General features: G+C 33.7%; 1 protein-coding gene and 1 long non-coding RNA gene across 7 annotated transcripts in view; one reads left to right on the top strand and one right to left on the bottom strand.

Annotated features, from left to right (window-relative positions):
* VPS54 (VPS54 subunit of GARP complex) overlaps positions 1–22,738 on the bottom strand; it is a 123,678-nt gene that overhangs the window by 57,434 nt on the left and 43,506 nt on the right. For all 6 annotated transcript variants that reach the window (XM_032291962.1, XM_032291965.1, XM_032291963.1 and 3 more), the window contains 6 exons: positions 20,515–20,646; positions 16,764–17,149; positions 7,216–7,342; positions 5,572–5,679; positions 2,751–2,806; positions 650–746 (listed from right to left, as the gene is read on the bottom strand). In XM_032291962.1, coding sequence (XP_032147853.1) covers positions 650–746; positions 2,751–2,806; positions 5,572–5,679; positions 7,216–7,342; positions 16,764–17,149; positions 20,515–20,646 — 906 coding nt within the window. The remainder of the gene's footprint in view (positions 1–649; positions 747–2,750; positions 2,807–5,571; positions 5,680–7,215; positions 7,343–16,763; positions 17,150–20,514; positions 20,647–22,738) is intronic.
* Positions 12,455–12,710, top strand: LOC116560545. The gene is made up of 2 exons (XR_004273012.1): positions 12,455–12,555; positions 12,666–12,710. It is a non-coding gene; the product is annotated as an uncharacterized LOC116560545 (long non-coding RNA).

The raw sequence follows: 22,738 nt of genomic DNA, 5'->3' as shown, positions 1-22,738 counted from the left end.
CTCAGCACTTTGGGAGGCTGAGGGGAACAGATCACTTGAGGTCAGGAGTTCGAGACCAGCCTTGCCAACATGGTGAAATCCCATCTCTACTAAAAATACAAAAATTAGTAGGGAGTGGTGGCGGGTGCCTGTAATCCCAGCTACTTGGGAGGCTGAGGCAGGAGAATCACTTGAACCCAGGAGGCAGAGGTTGTGGTGAGCCAAGATTATGCCACTGCACTCCAGCCTGGGTGACAGCAAGACTCCATCTCAAAAAGAAAAAAAAAAAGAAAGAAAATTGGCAAGATAATTTGAATATGAATAACATTTAAAAACACTATTATATCAACATTGAATTTATAGCAAAATTGGTGGTTTGGGGCAGATTTTGGAGTGTTTAACAATATTATACCTCTAGATAACCTAGAAGGAAAACAAAAAATCACCAGAGGAAATATTACTGTATAATATTTAATGTCAAGTAAGCATATTTCTTAATGTTATTAAATTATAAATTATTAAGATTGTCAAACTTTGAGATACTTAAATTATTTAAAACCAAGCCTCTTTAGAAAAATTATACAATTTTGATTCTTCATTTACATATTATATATCTAGAAAGCTGACTTAATTTTAGGGATATTCTGGACAAACTAATATATAAGCTTACCTTAACTCTCTGTAGGAAAATTGTAAACTTAGAGAAAATATCCTTGAGCAGCTCAAACCACTGGGGAAAATTCAACATTCTCATCTGATCTGCAAGCCTAGAACAAAAATAATTCAAACAAAAATAATGATCGTCTCTGGGCCAATACAACATCTACAAACTGGAAGAAATGAGACTAAATACTATCTAGTGATAAAATGCAATTTTATCTAGATACCTAACTAAAATGTTGAAGAGGTCAATTACTAAAGAGCTATGACTTACTTAAATATTTTTAAGACAGGTAAGTTAACTATATCATGTATCAATTTCAATTCAATAAGCTTTATGACCACCACTGAATGAATAAACCATAGAGAAATAAATGTGAAGATATACTCTGGAATAAAAATGGAAACATAACATCTCTCCCCAAAATTTCACAATCTGCTTTTCTAACTTCAACTTTAAAAATACCATGAGAGGTAATATGGCATGGTAGTTAAGAGCACTGGAGCCACAATGCCTTGGTTTAAAATACCAACAGCTTATTGGAATTGCTAGCTCTGTGGCTCTGTCAAGTGACTTAACCCCTCCATGCTCCAATTTTCTCATCTTACATGAGGAAAGTGATAGAACCTACCTTATATGTTGCAAATGTTAGATAAGTTAATAAAAAGTACTTAGAACAATGACTGACACATTTTTTAAAGTACCATGTAAGCAGCAGCCAATATTAATATTGATAGTTGACACAAATTAACTTCAAAGTGAAAAAAGTAATACAAAATATAATTCATTCCCTAAATATATTTTACAGTATCAAAATGACCTATTACTCTAAACTTTTAATAAATGTAGCTTCAGCAAAGAGTTTATTCTAAAAAAATACTGCAACACTTGAAATATGGAAGTTCTCTACTTATATTGAGAAACTTTTGTAGGGAAGAAGAAAATTAAACTCCACATCCATTGGGGTTCTAAAAGTGTCCCAATGACTTATTTTTTTCCAACCACTAACAATTCTCTCATTATTATAGTTGCTTTGACTAATTCTGAAATTGAGTTTTCCCTAGGTAATAGTGTGGAAATTAATACTCCATAATCTCTGTTCTGTCAATTTGGCCCAGGAAAGCTTCATAGTAGTACATATTGCTATTCATATCTAAACCAGTTAAAAACATTTAAATATCCATATGAACAAGAAATTCAGTTACAAAATATTTATCACTATCACTTAAAAGAACAGAATGTGAATTTCTATTTTTTGTCTTTTTTTTGTTTTTGAGACAGGATCTTACCACACTGCCCAGGCTAGAATGCAGTGGCACAATCACAGACAGCTCACTGAAGCCTGGACCTCCCAGGCTCAAACCATCCTCCTACCTTAGCCTGCTGAGTAGCTGGGAGTGCAGACATGTGCCACCATGCCCAGCTTATTTTTTAATGTTTATTTTAGTTTGAGATGGGGGTCTCACTTTATTGCCCAGGGTGGTCTTGAACTCTTGGGCTCAAGTGATTCTCTCACCTCAGCCTCCCAAAGGGCTGGGATTACAGGCATCAATCAATGCGCCTGGCCAACAAAAGGAATTTCTAGGGTGAAAATAAAAAAATACAAACATGGGCAATTCAAAATCATAAACTCAAATTTCTCAAAGCCAATTAGAAGCTGAATTACATAGCAATTTAAATGTAATACTTGCTATGCCCCTGTAATGAATTATCTTCAATTTCACCTCTCCATATCTATGTTCTGTCCCTCTCCATCCTGCTCTCCGCTCCAGGAGGCTAATCTGTGGGCTTGGCCAATGAGGAGCCCTTACAGAGACTGGAAGGAGTAAAGGTACCTACTCCTCTAGCTCTCTCCTCAAGGGTTGCCCCAGTGTGACTGCTTCCCTCTACTCAATGTTACAGCTTTTTTTCAACTATCTTTCTCCTCAGTTCTGTTAACTGCTGTCTTCCCTCGTCCCTTAAAGGTTCTGCACTGCCGCTTGTAATTTTCCTACACCCTGCTCACACCTTAGTAAATAATTCCTTTACTAAACCTACCTCAAATTATTCTAATTTGCATGTATCATCTTTTACCTGACTGATAACCACCAATCTATGTATTTATACTTACTTCACAACAACATCTGTGTCTATTTCTTCTATTTGTGAAACTTTATTAATCACACACTGCAAAATTTAGGAAAAAACAAAAACAATTTGATTAACTGTCTTTCGAATGCTAAGTATTCCATGTTCCATTTGTACATTAAAAAGACCCTTACTTAAACAGACACTTCTCAAAAGAAGACAAACATGCAGCCAACATCCCTGATCATTAGAGAAATGCAAATCAAAACCACAATGAGATACCATCTTACAACAGTCAGAATGGCTACTATTAAAACGTCAAAAATAACAGATGCTGACAAGGTTGTAGAGAAAAGGGAACATTTATACACTGTTGATGAGAGTGTAAATTAGTTCAACCATTGTGGTAGACAATGTGGCGATTCCTCAAAGACCTAAAGATAGAAATACCATTCAATCCAGCAACCCTATGACTGGTTACATACCCAGAGGAATACAAATTGTTCTATTATTAAAGGCACATGCATATGTATGTTTATTGTGGCACTGTTCACAATAGCAAATACATGGAATCAACCTAAATGCCCATCAATGATAAGACTGGATAAAGAAAATGTGGCACATGTATGCCGTGGAATAATATGCAGCCATAAAAAAGAATGAGATCATGTCCTTTGCAGGGAAATGGATGAAGCTGGAGGTCATTATCCTTAGCCAGCTAAAGCAGAAAGTGAAAACCAAATACTGCATGTTCTCACTTACAAGTGGGAGTTAAACGATGAGAACACACAGACACATAGAGGGGAACAACACACAGTGGAGCCTATTGGAGGGTGAAGGGTGGGAGAAGGGAAAGGATCTGAAAAATAACTAAAGGGTATAAGGCTTAATACCTGGTTGAGCATATAATCTATACCAAAAAAACCCCATGATACACATTTACTTATGTAACAAATCTGTACATGTGCCCCTGAACTTAAAATAAAAAAATTTAAAGGCTCTTACTGACTACAATAACTATTTTACCAGATTTTTATCTCTTATGTATCTCTGAAGGTGTCTGAAAAACTGCATTACAATTAGTCAATTAAATAATCATTTCAGAGTCTGTTTGAATTGTAATAATTAAAATTGCCTACTATTCAAAACTGTTCAAAATCATACAGAAGAAAAGCAGAACTAAAATACTTACGCACAAGACGTAAGCCCCATGTTAAAATCACAAAAGAAATTCATATTGGAAGTTAAATTTCCTTGTAATATACGCAACAGTTTAAAATTTAAAAATAAATAAATAAATGCTTAGACTTGAAGTCTGGGAACTGAAACATACCAGTTTTTAGAAATTGTATAAAATATATATACAGAAAATTGTACAGATTGTGTTTACAGCTCAGTACTTTTGTACAAATGGAGTACATCTGTGTAATCACAACTCAGCTCATGAAACTGAACACTGCTAATACCCAGAGCTCCTCCTCTATTCTCTTCCCAAAATACACTACTGTCCTGATTTTTAAACCATAGAATAATTTTGCCTGCATTTGTTTTTACGTAAGTGGATCATACAATGTATACTTTTCTGTGTCTGCTTTCTTTGGCTCCACATTATGTCTATAATATTATATCTACAATATTCATTTATGTTATTCTGTGTAATTTATTCATTCTCATTAATATATAGTATTCCATTGTATAAATACACCACAATTCTACTTATTCTTTCTACAAGTGATGGAATTTGGGTTGTTTCCAGTTTTTAAAATTACAAATAGTACTGTTAACGAGCATTCTTCCGTCTGTGTTTTGGTGAACTTATATGCGTATTTCTGTTTGGTACATACCTAGGAATAGAAATGCTGAGTCACAACATGTATGTATATTTGGCATTACTTTATATTGCCAACAATTTTTCAAAGTGGTTGTACCAATTTAAATATACAGTGTTTTAATCAGTGCTTGAAAGGAGATGATTATAATTTTTTTGCTTATTTTATTTAAATTTTAAACTTATTTTATTTAAACTTTAAAAACTCATATATGTACATTCAACCCAATGCAAATGATCAACTAAGCCTAACAGATAAATTTCAAATTATATCATCTTTTTCATATATATTTTAAAAAACTGAAGTTCAGTGGATAAGATTTACCTGAGTAAAAAAAGTCAAAACAAAGATCAGGTAATACTGAAAAACACATGGATTTTAATTTATAATTTCTTAGAGATTCAGCTAAAAAGGAAATGAACACTTGTCTACTGCTGGTGGGAGTATAAATTGGCAAAATATTTTAAAACAAATTAAATTCTATATATCAAATAACTTAAAAATACTTTTCACTCTCTGACCAATACTTCTACTTCTAGGAATCAGTCTAAGAACCAACAGTCTTAAGTGTGAAAAACAAACAAAATAACTTTATACCACAGATGTCTGTCACAGTGCTATTTATTGTATCAAATTATAAAACAACCTAAATATTCAACACAGAAGAAAAGTTAAGTAGATTTAACATAATGTTAATGGGAATTTACACATCATAAAAAATGATGTTCCTAAAAGCATATATAATAATACGAGAAAATGCTTATGATTCTAACTGAAATATATGTATAAAAATCATATATATATAATGACAGCATAAGAAAATCAGAAACAACTACACATAGAAATATTCCTACAGCGATAATCTTTTGGCTGATAGGGCTATGCTTTTCTTTCTTCTATTTTTCTATATTTTCAATTTTTAAATAAATGAACCATATTACTATTACACTATATATATATTATTACTAGGATAACATAAAATACACTTCACAAAGGTTTCAGACCAAAATATATCAAATAAAAATGCACAATTACCTGTTTAATGATATTCTTTGCTGTAATAATCATTTTTTCACCATAGATTTCTAAAAAATTAAGTTTTCTTTGTTTTAAGAGTCCAAATACAAGAGATACTAGTCTTTCCTGTTAAAATAAAGTAAGAACATGTAACTTGACATTTTAAATATGAAGTAATTTTACTTAGAGGTAGAAATATCCAGCATCAAGAGTTCTGTTTGATCCTCAGATCTCTATCCTGCACACAATATTTTCTAGAAACCTGAAAACCCTGTCCCATAGCAATCTTATCATGAGATTTTTAGAGTCAGTGTTCTAAAACACAAGTAGGGATAAATCCTATCCCACCACAGTGAACCAATGAAGCTGGTTTGGAGGCAAAACTATACAAAGATATTTTTTGTTCTAGTTTCAACAAGTAGAAAATATCTTTCTCACACTCTGATGACCAATAAATACTCCATGGGCCCTGTAGTTTTTCTGGTTTTTGCTTTCTTGTTTGTTTTGAGACAGGGTCCCAGTCTGTTGCCCAGGCTGGAGTGTAGTGGCATGATTACAGCTCACTGCAGCACTGATCTCCTGCACTCAAGTGATCCTCCCACCTCAGCCTCCCGAGTAGCTGGGACTACAGGCATGCACCACCACACCTGGCTAATTTTGAAATTTGTTTTGTAGACTCACTGTGTTGCCCAGGCTGGTCTCAAAATTCCTGTGCTCAAATGATCTTCTAGCTTCAGCCTCCTACAGTGCTGGAATTACAGGCCTGAGCCACTGCGCCTAGCCCCTGTGCTTTTTAATTCATGGTCTAGAAGACTGAAACAATGACCTAGACTCTCAGTGGGAAGTCAACTGCTAACATGTATGAAAGTTTTTTTACTTAGACAGTTGTCAGGGTTTTTGGGATTCTTTACTAGTTGTTGGCAGTGATTAACACTGAGAAGTTAGCTAAGTGATGCTTGGATATGATTTATTTGTATACGCATATATAAAAAAACATGTTCATAAATAGGTACTCAGTAATTTGAATGATGGATAATTACCATATTATAATGACCACTATTTTGGTTTTGTTTTCAGACAGGATCTTGCTGTATCATGATCATGGCTCAGTGCAGCCTAAAACACCTGGGTTCAAGTGATCTTCTCGCCTTAGCCACCCAAGTAGCTGGGACTACAGGTGTGCATGTACCACCACACCCAGCTAATTTTTTATTTTTTGTACAGATGGAATCTCCCTATGTTGCCCAGGCTGGTATTAAACTACTGGGCTCAAGCAATCATCCCACCTCAGCCTCTCAAACTGCTGGGATACAAGCATGAGCCATTGCGCCCAACTATAATCACTTTTTATAAAAGACAAGCTCCAGCATACGCACACAGAATATAAATTAATTCATCCTATAGCTGTATTTTTAACTTGTTCTGAAGCTCATTTTAACTATAATTTCTAATTAAGCTATAAAATTATTTTATTCTCTAATTCCATAGGATTATGAACAATTATGGTGCTTGCTAAAGTCACACAGCTAGTGAAGGACTTCATAGGTCTGATAGCCCTTGAAATTTAAGATAATTTTGCTTCTTATAATCTGAGAAAAATGTGTTCTAAACCAAGACTGTTAAGCAATGACATCAACTTCATTCCACAGTTAAAACACATACCTCTTCTAAAACTTGACAGTCATCTTCCAGTGGTCTATTTAAGTCACTGTGAGAGTAAGTAGAAAATTCTGCAATCATCATTTTATCTATTAGTTTTTCTAATTCACAAAGCTGTGATCCCAAATGCCTAAAAAGGGAGAGAAAAATGCTATATATATTCATAAAAATTACAAATTTACTCCACAATCAAGGGAACTAGTAGGCAAAACTTTTCCAGCTAACAGTACCTATGCAATAATGTGATGTTTTCAAAAACTGAAATCCTTTAACTTACCAAAATAACTACAAACATTCCATTTCATCTTCTAAATTCCATTTTTCTCATTACATTTGACCCTTGAACAACATGGAGTTTAGAGGGACCAACCACCACTGCAGTCAAAAATCTGTGTATAACTTTTGACTACCCCAAAACTTAACTACTAATAGCTTACTGTTGACCAGAAGCCTTACCAATAACATAAACAGTCAATTAACACATTTTTTTATATTACATGTACCATATACTATATTCTTACAATAAAGTAAGCTAGAAAATATGTTTTTAAGAAAATTATAAGGAAAAGATAATATATTTACTATTGACTAAGTGGAAGTGGATCATGATAAAGGTCATCTTCACATTAAACAGGCTGAGGAGGAGGAGAAAGAGAAGGAGTTAGTTTTGCTATCTTAAGGGTGCCAGAGGAGCTGAAGGTGGAGGCAGAAGAGGCAGGCATATTCAGTAAAACTTTACAGAAATGCATTGTAATTTCTGACTTTTTTGCTTTTTCATTTCTCTAAAAATGTTTGTTTTCTATATGGTAACAATCTTTCTTCCACCATTTGCTTTAGTTTCAGCGCCCATATCACAGAAGGGTCCATGTCATAAAAGAAGTCAAAAGCAGTCTTGAATAATGGGAATCTGCTGCCAGACTGTTTAATGTCGTCTTGTTTTCTGGCACTGCTGTTTCTACATCTTTTTCCTCATTGTCTGGCATTGGTTTGAGAACACTCATCTCCGTCAAGTTATCTTCTGTTAATTCCTGTGGTGTGGTATCTATTAGCTGTTGAATTTCTCCAAGATCCTTATCTTGAAACACTTCATTCCTCACCTTTTTGTTTGCAACATCCACCATCTCTTTCATGATTTCCTTGATTGGCTCACAGCATCTTCACACAGTATTCTCTAGCAGGAATTTATTGTTTCAGGCTTTATGGTCTTCACAACTTTTTCTTTAGCAATGATGGCACTTTCAATGGTGTAATCCAATAGAACAACTTCCATGATGTTCTATTGGGGTTCTTTTCCATAGCACTGATAATCCTTTCCATACAGTAGTGCATGGTATAAGCTATAAAGTTACTTACGACTCTCTGATCTAGAAGCTAGATTACTGATGTTATGTTTGGGGGAAAGCAGAACATTTTGACACCTCTGGGGTTGAATTCAAGGGGTTCTGGGTGGACAGGGACATTGTCCAACACCAAAAGAACTTTAAAAGGCAGTCTCTTATTGGTAAGGTACTTCCTAACTTCAGAGACAAAGCACCAATGGCACCAATCCAGAAAAAGGGTTCTCATCCAGGCTTTTTGTTGTACAACCAGAAAACTGGCAGCTGTTATTTATCTTTTCCCTTTGAAGCTTGTGGGTTAGCAGCTTTGTAGATAAGGGCAGTCCTGATCATAAACCTGACTTCATTTGCACAAAACAGTAAGAGATAACCTATCCCTTCCTGCCTTAAATTCTGGTGCTCACTTCTCTTCCTTACCTAATAAATGTTCCTTGTGGCTTCCTCCCCTCCAGATTAGGGCACTTTTGTATGCAGTAAAACCTTTCGGGTAGATGTTTTTCTCTTCCATTATTTTCTAAATGGCATCCAAAAACTCATCTGCTGCCTCTCTGTCAGCAGAAGCTGCTTCTCCTGATATCATGATTTTTTTTAAAGCCAAATCTCTTTCTAAAATTATCAAACCATCCTTTGCTGGCATTAAGTTCTCCAGCTTCAGATCCTTCACTTTCCTTTTGCTTTAAATTCTCATTTGATATCTTAGCTTTTTCTCAAATTACATTGGAGTCTATTGGTATGCCTTTCTTATAGTAAGCCTACACCTACAGAAAATCTGTATTTTCAATACTAGATTAAAAAGGTATTTGCAAAGAGTACAAGGTTTTTATTTGTGAAGTCATATAAAACAACAAATTCTGTTGTAGCTCAAGTGAGGACTTCACAAATTTCCTTTTTTTTTTTTTTTTTTTTTAAAAAACAATCGTCCTTACACTGAATTCGTTTATCCTGAAAAGGTGGGCAAACACAACTGGAGACCTCAATCTACTACATACATCAAGGAATTAAAATTTTTATTGTAAATGTCCTAACTTTTCTCTGCTTCTAGGAAGCACTTCCAGCATCACCAGTGAACTTAGTATGGGTCCCATGGTGTTATTTAAGGTTTATAGTATGTATTAAAAACAATAAAAATATGCAAAAAACTGTAGGAAATCGCTTTTTAATGTGATACTCAATTTACTAGAGAGAGAAACTGCTCAAATGTAGATGATTAGCATCACTTGAGCTCACCACAGTAGCAACAGGAGGTGGGGATGAAATTATTACAGTGGTATAATACGTACCATAGTTAGTTTTTTGCAGTTATGATTTAATACTGCATGAATGGGGTCATGTATAGCTCTGTGTTTGTGTAAGCTTTAATAAATTTTAACTTTTTGAATAGAGTTGTGTGTATTTCATGGTAGTAAATGATAAAATAGACTAGTACTGATATATGTTTTATGTATTCATGGCATATGTAATTTTTAATTTTTTTTTTTGATATTTCTAGGCTATGTCATTTGTAAGTTTTTTCAAACTTTCACAAATATCCAAAAACTTTTCTAATATATTTACTGAAAAAAAACTATGTATAAATGGACCCATGAGTCCAAACCCATGTTGTTCAAGGTCAAAGGTGTATCTTTAACTTCCACATGGTTAAATATGTTCTAGAAAACCTGGTTACTGGGTAAATGTATGATTCTTTTCCACAGACAAAATACTGACATTCTAAGTCCTTTCCTTATTAACCATTTGCTGAGTATTAATGGTGGTAGCTCCCTAGCCATTCATTTATTCAACAAATATTTGTGCCTACCCTGTGCTAGGCCCTGTTCTGGGTCCAAATAAATATCTGAAGGGTTATATGTACAGAGGAACTCAATTCAGTCTTTCTCATAGAGTTACTGTGCAACATCCCTCAGGTCATTATACTGAAAGTCATTGAAACCGAAGACTGAAAAACGTAAGGATGAAGTACTTCCATATACAAAAGGATTTTTACCATACTTTCAAATTGCTGTATAAAAGCAATGAGCTGAAGAAACCTAGATAATCTAGTTGGTCCAAAGAATTTCAAAACTTAAGTGAAATAGTCCAGTGGAAAATATGTTTCTATCTCAGGGGAAAAAAAATTTTTTTAAACTCTGTTGGGGCAGTTTTAAAACATTTAAATTTAATATTACAATAAAAATTTTAAAACATATAAAATATGTCTATACTATATTTACTTGAAAAAGAAATCCTTAATATTGGCAACTGTATTTACCAAGAAAGATGAGATATAACACAATTTTTTAAAAATTAATAAAAACCATTTGACCTTTTGGGTAGATGTATTATTCTTGTTTTATTCACAACATATGCTAAGTAGGAGTGGTGATAATTATGAAACAAATCTGATAAGTGAAATAAGTTTGCATCTTACAACATGAAAATTATATTTCTTATAGTTAATAGACTAAAAAGGTTCTCATAAATGGCATCAATATCTTACAGTAGACTAATTTAGAATTTATCCACTAGCACAAACTAAAACATTGTCACAAGAGGAATCTGGCAATACCTAGCAAAATTACAGAGGAATTTTGACCTAAGAATCTCATTTCTTAGAATCTGTCTTAAAGACGCATGAGCAAAAATACCAAAGAACATACATTAATTGCCCTACTACTGGTAACGGTAAAGGAACAGAAACAACCCAAATGCTGACCAATGGGGAACTGGTTGAATAAATCATAATGCATTTATTTTAAATAGATATTACATACTTTAAAAAGAATTGATAAATATCTATACATACTGCTATAGAGAAGTATTTTTTTTTTCATTATTTCCCCTCTAGAAGCCTTTCTAATCACACACACAACCCTATGAAATCCTTTTTTTTTTTTTTTTTTTTGAGACAGTCTGTTGCCCAGGCTGGAGTACAGTGGCATGATCTCAGCTCACTGCAACCTCCACCTCCCAGGTTCAAGCAGTTCTTGTGCCTCAGCCTCCCAAGTAGCTAGGAATACAGGTATGCGCCACCACGCCCAGATAATTTCTGTATTTTTAGTAAAGACAGGGTTTCACCATGTTGGCCAAGCTGGTTTTGAGCTCCTGACTTCAAGTGATCCACCTGCCTTGGCCTCCCAAAGTTCTGGAATTATAGGCGTGAGCCACCACAACCAGTCACCCCTATGAAATTTTAATGCCACAGATATATGCCTGTTTATGTACTGTGGCCCTTTGGAGAGTCACAAACCATTGTTATATTTAAGATTTTTTTTTTTTTTTACCCTTTAAGAACCAATGTTTGCCCCCTTGAGGTAGTATCTCCCCTTGAGAATGCATGCTGTAGAGCACTATACAATACCCAGAGTATACTGTAAGGTGAAAACAGCAAGGTGAAGAACCATATGTACAGTGGGCTAATGCTTATCTAAGATGAGAGACAGACAGATAATGGATGGACAGATATAAACTGAAACTTTTGAATGGTGACTTATGGTGGGGGTTGTGGGGAAGAAAAAAATGGGGTCATACTGATACTTGCAATTTAAATTCATAACTATATGGTTTTTACTTCTTCAATCTCCTTTAAATTAGGCTGAAAATTGTGGTTCCTAATGACACCAACATAATTCCTCATTTATCCCACAACATACACATATTGTTCTCAGAACAATATTATTACTACAAATATAGGACTTTTATTCCTCTTCTTTTCCTTAAGACATACCCCACATGAGATACCCCACAACATACACAGATTATTCTCAGAACAATATTATTACTTCAAACAATACTGGACTTCTTTCCTCTTCTTTTCCTGAAAATATATGCCACATGAGATGAATAAATTACTGTTTTAAAGTCACTTAAAGAAGAAAATAATTTCCCAGTTCTGTCCACTACAAAGGCCTAAAAATAATGATCAATCCAGTAGCAAGAACACTCCTAAAAATCCATTTAAAAATGGATTTTTAAATATCATTTCCTACTAAAAGAAACTAGGGCTTGTTAGGCAAATGGCAGATTACAGGTCTGGGGTAGGAAATATATAATATGAACATCCTTCCATAATACAAAGTAAGAAAACCATCAATAACTACTCAGGAAATCATGTCAAAAGGACTCAAGAATGAACTTGAGGAGGTTCCTACAAATAATAGGTCAATTTGAACACTAATAAAAATTTAAAAACAAAGAACTTAAAATACTTTGCATGTAAACCCATGTATTTATTATATTTTTTTAAATTCATCAGTTATCTTTGGAGGATGCTATGTTTCCAATTCATTATTTTGAAAACAGCTAAATAAAAAGAATCTAGCATTTATCCTGTCTAATCTTGTAAGAATTGTCCTTCAAAGGGTGATCAAATAATTGTTATAATGGAATGTTATTAGCTTCAGCAACAGTTTTAGTTAAATTAGTATATAAACGATATATACTGTTTCAATGATTACCACTTTTATTGGTAATATATAGAAAAATTTCATTTCATGAGTAATGGTTAAAAATATTTATGTCCTAATAATTAAAATTGCCCAATTTTGCAACAATTTAGGCAGTAAAATCATTTAAAATTTTTAAAATTTACAAATTCAACAAATGTACAAAAGAATCATTATAATAATTATGAATTATGCAATGAGTCAAAATTACCCTTCAAGTTCTGAAGAGACGAAATCAAACTTTGGAACTTATACAGATACATCATACCGCCAATCCATTAATAGAAACCTCTTTGAATAGAGACAGGAAGATCCATTAGTTGAAAATTTTGTTTTAAAAATAACGAATTTATATAGGAAGATGCCACCACTTTAACTACAACTCATGAAAAAGTTTAGTACTCAACAGTAATTATAAACCAGGCTTCTCAATTACAGGGCGCATTAGAATCTCCCAGAGAGCTTTCAAAAAAATACAGATGCTCAAGCTTTACCCTCTAGAAAGTCTGATTTAATTGGTTTGGGTGGGGTTTGGCATACTTTTTTAAAAGCTATTCTGGAGATTTTATTATGCAGCCAGGATTAAGAATCACAGTCATATAGATGGGAAATTGGGGACAATGATTATAGGAAGGAAAAAAGAAAAAAAAAGACTGGAATTAAAGTGTCAAGATACATTTGGTAATATACTGAATACATAGATTTCACAAATATGTATTAAGATGTATATAACATAGCTCTTAACCAAGACATTTAAATTCAAAGCCCAATAGAAAGATTTAAAGTAAAAACACAAACAATCATAAAACATGGTAGAAGACTGTAAAATTTCATTAGAGAATACAAATAAGGTGTTCTGGGAGCTCAGAAGTCACCAAAAAAGTTTACATGAAAAGTATTTCAAAGTCAAAAAATACAGAAAGAATGAGAAAAAAGAAGACATACATAAGTATTATTTGCTACTAACAACTAGAAAAAATACTGTGATGTTAGGTTAATAGTACACAGCAAAATGGTACCCAAATAAAACTAGCAGAATTCTTTTTTGAAAACAGAGATTTGCATTTGTGGTAATTTAATTACTGAAAAATTTTCATATGAAAGTTCCCTTTAAAAGCAATAGAACCAGCCTGGGCAACATAGCGAGACCTCAGCTCTACACAAAAATTTAAAAATCAGCCTGGCATGGCGACACAGACCTATAGTCCTAGCTACTCAGGAGGCTGGAGCAGGAGGATCAATTGAGACCAGGAGTTCAAGGCTACAGTTGAGCTATGATTACATCATTGCACTCCAGCATGGGTGACAAAGCAAGACTATAGGTATTATGTTATACATATACATATGTAATATATTCACATATATTAAATATTTATATATGTTCATATATATACATTTAAGAGCATTTTTAAAAAGCAATAGAAAGAACATTATAGCCAAAAGCAAAACTTGGGACTATGATCTATAAAATGGGAAGATTATTATTGTTTTTTTATTGCAATGGAAAGATGATTAACAAATTAATTCAAAAGAGTCCTTTGCTTGTCCTACTGAAAGATTTCTTATTTCAAGTAAGACCCTATGCTTAGTATATGACCCACAAAATGACTAAAATTTGGACTCTGATATAAAAAAGACAAAAGAGTGTGAAATTCAAGTAGAATATTTCTTATTTCCTAATGGGAAAGTATAATTATTTTAATAAACTAAGGAGAACGGCTTATAACCTAATGCTTTTGTTACCATAAGAGACCTCTAATACATATTTTTCTGGCTAAAAATCAATCTGTAAAGCATCCAAAACGAATTCTTATGCTTCTAAAGTTAAATGGCCTTAAAAATATCTGTGAAGCTATACAAGAAAGTTACAAATGTTGATATCTAACAACCTTTAGTAAAAGGAAAGATAAAGTCAATAAAGTAAATCATCATATAGGATTTGACAGAAATTTAAAACAAACAGCAAACAAAAGAATGGGGCCGTAATAACCAATCTTAAACTACTTCAAGTATGATTCAGTATTCTTCCTTGAATATAAAAATATTTTTTAGAGTATTTTTTTGAAAATTATTTGCTATATGTTTATTAGAAGTTGACTCAAGTTCTGATACCAAATTTTTAAAGTTATAAACATATTGGAAAAGACATTTGATAGAAAACTTTACAGAAATGTTTTACATAAAGAAATAACATTCTTTACACATATGTGATTCTAAAAAAATAGAAATATATTGAGCAAAATGTAGACAATCAGAACATCTGAAAGTCTTTTTAAAAATAATACACATTTTTGGCTGAGCACGGTGGCTCATGCCTGTAATCTCAGTACTCTGGGAGGTCAAGGAAGGCAGATGCCTTGAGTTTAAGAGTTCGAGACCATCCTGGGCAACATGGTGAGACCTCATCTCTACTAAAAGTAAACATTAGGCCAGGTGTGGTGGCTCATGCTTGTAATCCCAACACTCTGGGAGGCCGAGATGGGCAGATCAAGAGGTCAGGAGTTCAAGACCAGCTTGGCCAACATAGCAAAACTCCATTTCTACTAAAAATACAAAAATTAGCTGGGGCTGGTGGTGGGCACCTGTAATTCCAGTTACTCAGGAGGCTGAGGCAGGAGAATCGCTTGAACCCAGCAGGCAGAGGTTGAAGTGAGCCAAGATCGTGCCACTGCACTCCAGCATGGGCAACAGAGCTAGCCTCTATCTTGAAAAAAATAAAAATAAAAATAATTTTTAAAAAGTAAAAATTAGCTGGGCATGGTGGTGCTTGTTTTTGGTTCCATCTACTCAGCAGGCTGAGGTGAGAGGATGGCTGGAGCTAGTGGTGAGGGGCAGGAAGCCTAGCAGGGGATGAGAGATGGGGCAGAGGTTGCAATGAGCAGAGATCACACTACTGCACTCCGGCCTGGGCAACAGAGCAAGACCGTCTCAAAAAAAAAAACAAAAAACAAAAAAACACATTTTTAAGTGATGAATATTTTATACTTTGAGTTAAGGTATAAACAAAAAAGTAAGGTTGAAAACAAAGGTAAGCTCTTCCTTGGGCTCAGAATAAATGTAAGATTATAAAATTTTTATTCTGTAACTCAACAAATCATAAACAATTGGGAATAAATAAATATCCAATCTGCTTCTTAAAATTACTTTTCATGATTATTGACCATAAATTTATGAGTCAATGAAAACAAAAATTAAATAAATTGTATGAACTGTGAGGTAACAATTAGAACAGTTTGAGAATTTGTATTTGCCAAGTAAGCATTCAATCTTTGATTCTATTTCACATAAAATATCTAAAACCTAAAGTATTTTCAAAATAATAACAGGAGAAACTGGGTCTTTTCATCACTATGTGGATTTCTTTTGCAGTTTGAAAAACAGCCTGCAAATCAGAAATGAATTTTAATAATTATTCAATTTTAAATCTATTAGAGACTTTTAACACTAACTTAATTTTAAATATACTCTCCACCTTGACCTACCATTATGAAACAAAGCTATTTCAACATTTTCAAAATGTTATTTTTAATGTTGTGACTGGCTTTGCATTTATCTCATGTGCTAGAAATTTTAATTTTGCTTCTCCATCCAAATGTCTCTGTAAATATTATTCCTTACGATTTTTATTTTGCTAATACTAAAATATCAAATAACATTATTAAACAGATGATCAATCTGGAAGAAAAAATATCCATTTAGCTTTGAATACATTCACACTTTCAACATTACAGGCTAAAATTTATCCTTTAAAAATTTCTAACATTATTTCTAATGGCTTACTTAATGGACATACCGGAAACTATGAATGCCCTGAAGTTCCTGCTGTAGAACCTCTTGTGTTGTTGCTATTAAGTCCAATGCTCCAACAAATTCAGAAGTAGATAATAACACCTGTACTGTAGGCTGAGTCTGGTGTACAGTGGCCATTAACTTCAGCTTATTGTACACTTTAACACAATTATTTCTGGTAAGTGCCAGTCTTAAAATGTGGAGTGACCCTTCACACATTACTTTATCAATCTGTGCAATTTTATCTCGAAGCATTTTTACAGCCTGGGAAGTTTTCTTGAGGTAGTCCTGCAACTCGTGTTGAGAGGTCATTGCATGAAAAAATGCTTCTGAACGTAGAGAAATCTGGTGAGCAATGTTTACTTCCACAATATCCAGATAATGGCTCAGCTTAAAAAGGAAGGAAAAAAAATGAAGTATTACAAGCATACCTTCCGTGATAATCCAAATAAATACTTTATGAAAATGATAAAAGATTTCTACATATACTTTAAATTCCATTGTGTGAATCATTTGATTGTGAGATCCTTGAAATCGGGCACAACAAAATGGAAGGAAGATAAAAGGTACAGCCCAAAGATATAATGTATGACAAAAGAGTACAAAGTGATTTACTTTCCTCCTCTGTTCCTGTCATTACCACCTTACAAACACCAACTGCTTTCTAAAAGATAAGAGTACCCCACAGACACCTCAAATTACAACTCTAGTTTCAGATGTTCTAAGATCTGAGAGTGAAAGAGAATGATCTCCTTAGCCCCCAACAATATCACACATTGTTTATCTGACTAAATGGATGATTCTAATTTCCATTTATTGACCTCCTCCTATGGATTAGGCACAGGTATTTTATACACATCTAATTTTTCTAATTTTAACAATCTTGAAATATAGATATTATCATCATTTTACAGATGAGGAAACACAGAGACTTGAATAAAGTCTCTCTGACTCAAAAACTGAAGCTGTTTCTACTATTCCATTCTGCCTCAAAATGCTGAATAATCCAAGATAGATTGATGGTTCAGTCACAAATTAAAAATAAAGTCTGGATTTTTTCAGGCTCCTTATTTTACATTTAAAAACTGATTCTTTTATCAAGTTGTAAAATTCAGTTTATTTTCAATGTATTTTCCTCTTAAAAGTTCAGCAAATGCCTTTATCAATTAGCTGATATATATTTTACTAGCAGCACTACCAAGATGAATTTTGATGGTTATATATATTTAAAATGCTTTCTACATTTCAAATAAAGACTTCTAAAACCTGATTTGACTTTTCTTCCTTTCTAACTGCATATACCTTTTTGACTATATTAGCTTTCCATTCTTCACACACTTTTTTACTTTGAGATTTTTTAACCCACAGCTCAGACTTCAGACATTATCTCTGAATGTCTTAGGATAAATAATTCATAGTTTCAAAGGGTTAATGGACTTTCAACATTTAGGTCTCATAAGATTAGAAGAGATTATTTGGTCATCAAATCTGTTTCCTTAAGAAAACAGAGTATCATTTATATCTTCAATAATGCTCCTTCAACAATCTTATATGTAAATAGGTTACAAACAAGAAATTTTTCCACAGTTTAAATCTTGAGTTTATGCCTTTTTGCTCTTTCATCTTCAATATGGCTGTTAATTTGTTCACTAAAAAAGCAAAATGGGCACAAATGTACTAGAGTAGACTGCAAGGTAACATGGACTCAATTCTCAGAATAGGAAATGGAGAACAGATAACTTTAGGACAGTGCTACCCAGAAGGTGATTTATATGCTGCTGACAATCTCTGGACTGTTTAACAGGACAACAATAAAATAAAGAATTTTGCTAGAAAGTAAATCAACTACATCATTAAGCATACTGGTATTTTTCAGACTTTCTTAATGAAGTAAGCAGTGCAGTGATTCGCATTCCAGTACAAACTCCTTATTTTACTGCAAGCCAGCATTTTGCATAAGACAACAGAATTCAAATTAATTCTAGTTATAGTATCCTTGCTCTTTAAAGCAAATATGATAAACCAGCTGTTGTCCATCATAAATGGAGTTTGAAAGTGCTCTCTTGGAATCCTGTCTTCTATTCCTATTCTAAGAACAGAGCAGAATGAAAAGGAGTCAGAATGTAAATATAGCTAATCTGATTCTGCAATTTACAAATAAAAAAAAATTCCTTAACTTTAGTAACTTTAAACATTGAGCGTTTCATTTGCGTTAAAAAGTTTTGAATTTTCAATAATCCACTGATTTACTCTTTTCAAGGCACAACATTTTTATAGTTTATTTCCTATTAAAATGATATAAAGGAAATAATTTTTAAATTATCTGTATTAAAAGTATCTGCAGGGCCAGGCACGGTGGCTCACACCTGTAATCCTAGCACTTTGAGAGGCCGAGGCAGACAGATCACAAGGTCAGGAGTTTGAGACTAGCCGGGCTAATATGGTGAAACCCTGTCTCTACTAAACATAGAAAAATTAGCTGGGCTTGGTGGCAAGCACCTGTAATCCCAGCTACTCGGGAGGCTAAGGCAGGAGAATGGCTTGAACCCAGGAAGCAGAGGTTGCCCTTGAATCTGAAAAGTAGAGGACGCAATGAGCCAAGATCGCGCCACTGCACTCCAGCCTGGGCGACAGAGTGAGACTTTGTCTCAAAAAAAAAAAAAAAAAAAAAAGCATCTGTATAGATTGATGGGACTTTTACTGGCTTTCGCTGTTTTTCTCTTTTTAAGGTATTATTCTATAGGGGATATACTTAGAATATGAAAGCCTGTGTCTTGAGCAAGCCTGTGTCTCTAACCCCACGGTTTTCGTCAGATTTATAAAAATTTGTTCTTACACATGGAAAAAAACCTTTTTATAGGTGAAAATGTTGGCAAAGGAAAAAGTCAGCTCATTTTGATTTTCAATTGTGAGAAAAAGAATACTCATGACTCTTTCCCCACATTTCTTCCTCTCTCCTCCCCAAGCTAGTCTTGTCTTCAGTTTCTGACGAGGACTAGACCTAATTTATTGATGTCTTCCTGACACAAGCTTTCAGATTGCCAGGGGATATCACTAAAGTAAAACAAAGTCACCACTGCTCATTTTAAGTACCATCATCAGTTTTAGAAGAGCTCTAAACTGAATGCTAAGAAAGAACAGATCAAATGTCTTTAGAAGATTTGTAAGTAAATTTTACCTAAAACTCTGAATATTAAATGACTTTCAAGGTATTGACTTCTAGACTACAGAACACTGTAAAATGTAAAGAACTGCTGGCTAATAACATGTAAAAGACTAGGCTTTGCAAAGCTACAAAAACAATAAAAATACTGTATTTCTTTAACTAAGATATTTTTGTCTCAAAATAATCCTTACGATGTGAAAATGAAGAAAAACAGTACCTTGGAAAAAATTGGTTTTATGTGCTTTAAATCATTCTTATAAAATTAGCCAATATGTAAATAAAACATCTGGGTTATATGCAAAGCAATTTATTGTGTAGACTAATACATCCTTTCAATTAAAATTCCATCAACTACCCTTTCAGGTAAGAAGCACTCAAATAGTTTTTCCTTGTTCATCTGCACAGCTTGTGTTCCATTGAACCAAAATGCTGTTAGTTTATTAGTTAAGATTGGGAGGCTTACAGTTATCAGTAACAACAAAAATGGATTTAAATGTAGAACTTACTAAATAACTAAATCTGAACCCATGCAAACAGTACCATTTAACTAGAATAGTTTCCTACATGGAAAAAGTCAAAGAGAAATTACCTTTTCTTGAAGCAACTTTGAGGAAGCTGCATCACGATTTCCTTTTCCACCAGCAGTATTAAAATGAGACCATGGTAAAACTGAATTAAAAGTTAAGGAATCATCCAAGGCAAAATCTGGTTTCATAAAAATCTATTAAAAAATGCATTTCCTTCAATTAGATAAGTATTTGCTTTATAACCAATATATCTTCTAACATTATGATCATTAAACAAAATTAACATGTATCTTGAGTATGAATAGCAAAAGCAAGTGAAAATGGCTGAGTTATTTACACAAATAGCTATAAGAAAAATGTAAATAACATCTCACCAACTTTAAAATACTCATAAAAGATAGAAAATGTTTTTTTGCCTTCACCAATGGAGATGGTCATTCCATTAATACATGATCAAACCCACTAATGCAGTCCTACCAGGTACATATCAAAGGCAGATATAATACTTACCCTAAAATTTCCACATTATTTCCCAGATAGTTTTTTAAATGCCAAATATCAATTTCTCTAACTTACATTTCTATTTCCTCCTGCTCATAATTGTTTTGAAATTAGTTTAGATTAAGCATACAATAAATATTAAAACCAAAACAAATTCAACGTTATGAATAGACTACTTTTCCCTTACATATCACAACTGGCTAGGCAATAAGACCTACCTGTTATATTTCATAAATATCCCTGGAGTCCCTGCTTTCCTGTTTCTCCACAGCATTCACTAGTTCAGCTATTCAATATCTCTGGTTTACAGTAAATGGCTATTTACTGATATCCTTCCCTAATCTATCCCCTATACTGCTGTTGGAGTTACTCCTCTAAAATGTCAAGTGTAACTGTATTAACTTCCCTGTTTAAAACTCTCGGTGGATTCCCATGACCCACAGACCTAACTATTTAGAATGGCATCCAAAACCCTTCATTGTTTTTCTGGACCCACTCACCTCTTTGTATCTTGTCACTCCCACTATTTACCCATTACACTCTAGCAATATTCAAATCTCTTCCATACTCTTAAAGTATGTAAATATTTAAATCCATACTTTTGGCCTAAAATGCTTTTTCTTGTACCTCGTCCTGAAGAACATGACCCAATCAAAAGGGCAAATGTGTCCTTGTGCATGAATGACTCCCATCTCTGAACACAAATATATCATGAATACTTATTTACCTCATACTTGATAGAAATTATTTATTTAGTATGCATATCTCCCCCTGCAGACCATATGTTCCTACATGGTTAGATTTATAGCTTATTTTTATATCTCTAGCACCTAGCATAGGGACTAAAACATGGTATACAGTATATAAATATACTGTATTTTATGTATTATTTTACCTATATACAAAAATTAGAATGAATATGGTAGAAAAAATCTAACTAGAGACATTAGTAAATTTTCTAATCCCTGCTTTGGTATTATAACTAAAAGTATTGATTAATTCAGTAAATATTTACTGTTTCTGATGCTAAGCACTGAGGGAGAAACAAAGATAATTCATTACAGAGATCCTAATCTCATGGATCTTCAATCCAAGGGATGTGATAAAATATGTATATAAAATATTATAAGGAGACCAGGCATGGTGGCTCACACCTGTAATCCCAGCACTTCAGTAGGCCAGGTGGGTGGATCACCTGAGGTCAGGAGTTTGAGACCAGGCTAGCCTGGCCAACGTGGTGAAATCCTGTCTCTACCAAAAATTAGCTGGGTGTGGTAGCAGGCACCTGTAATCCCAGCTACTCAGGAGGCTGAGGTAAGAGAATTGCTTGAACCTGGGAGGCAGAGGTTGCAGTGAGCCAAGATTGTGTCACTGCACTCCAGTCTGAGTGACAGAGACAGAGACTCTGTCTCAAAAAAAAAAAAAAAAAAGAAGAGGAACAAATGCTTAAAAGGGTGGCAGAAGGATGAAGGAAGAGTCCCTGATAAAATGTTACAGAAATTTGGCAAAGGGGACAATTATATTCTGTTGGGAAGAACAGGAAAGTACCGATGTAAAGTTGTCATTTTAAGCAAAAGATTGTAGAGAATTCGATATGGGAAGATGAAGAAAGTCTTCCAGGATCAAGAAACAGTGCAAATAAAGCACAGAGCCATCAAAAAAAGTTTGGCTAAAGTAAAGAATGTGTAAAGATTACATGAAAGTGAACAATGAGCCTTAAATGATAAAGTTTGAATTTTACTTTGTCGGACCAAATAAATGATGTAAATAATATCCTTTTCCCTT

This window comes from Sapajus apella, unplaced genomic scaffold (assembly GCF_009761245.1).
Source record: "Sapajus apella isolate SASKATOON/1434 unplaced genomic scaffold, GSC_monkey_1.0 scaffold26, whole genome shotgun sequence".
Taxonomy (NCBI): domain Eukaryota; kingdom Metazoa; phylum Chordata; class Mammalia; order Primates; family Cebidae; genus Sapajus; species Sapajus apella.
Note: the sequence above shows the minus strand (reverse complement) of the source record. Positions and strands in the feature narration are given on the sequence as shown.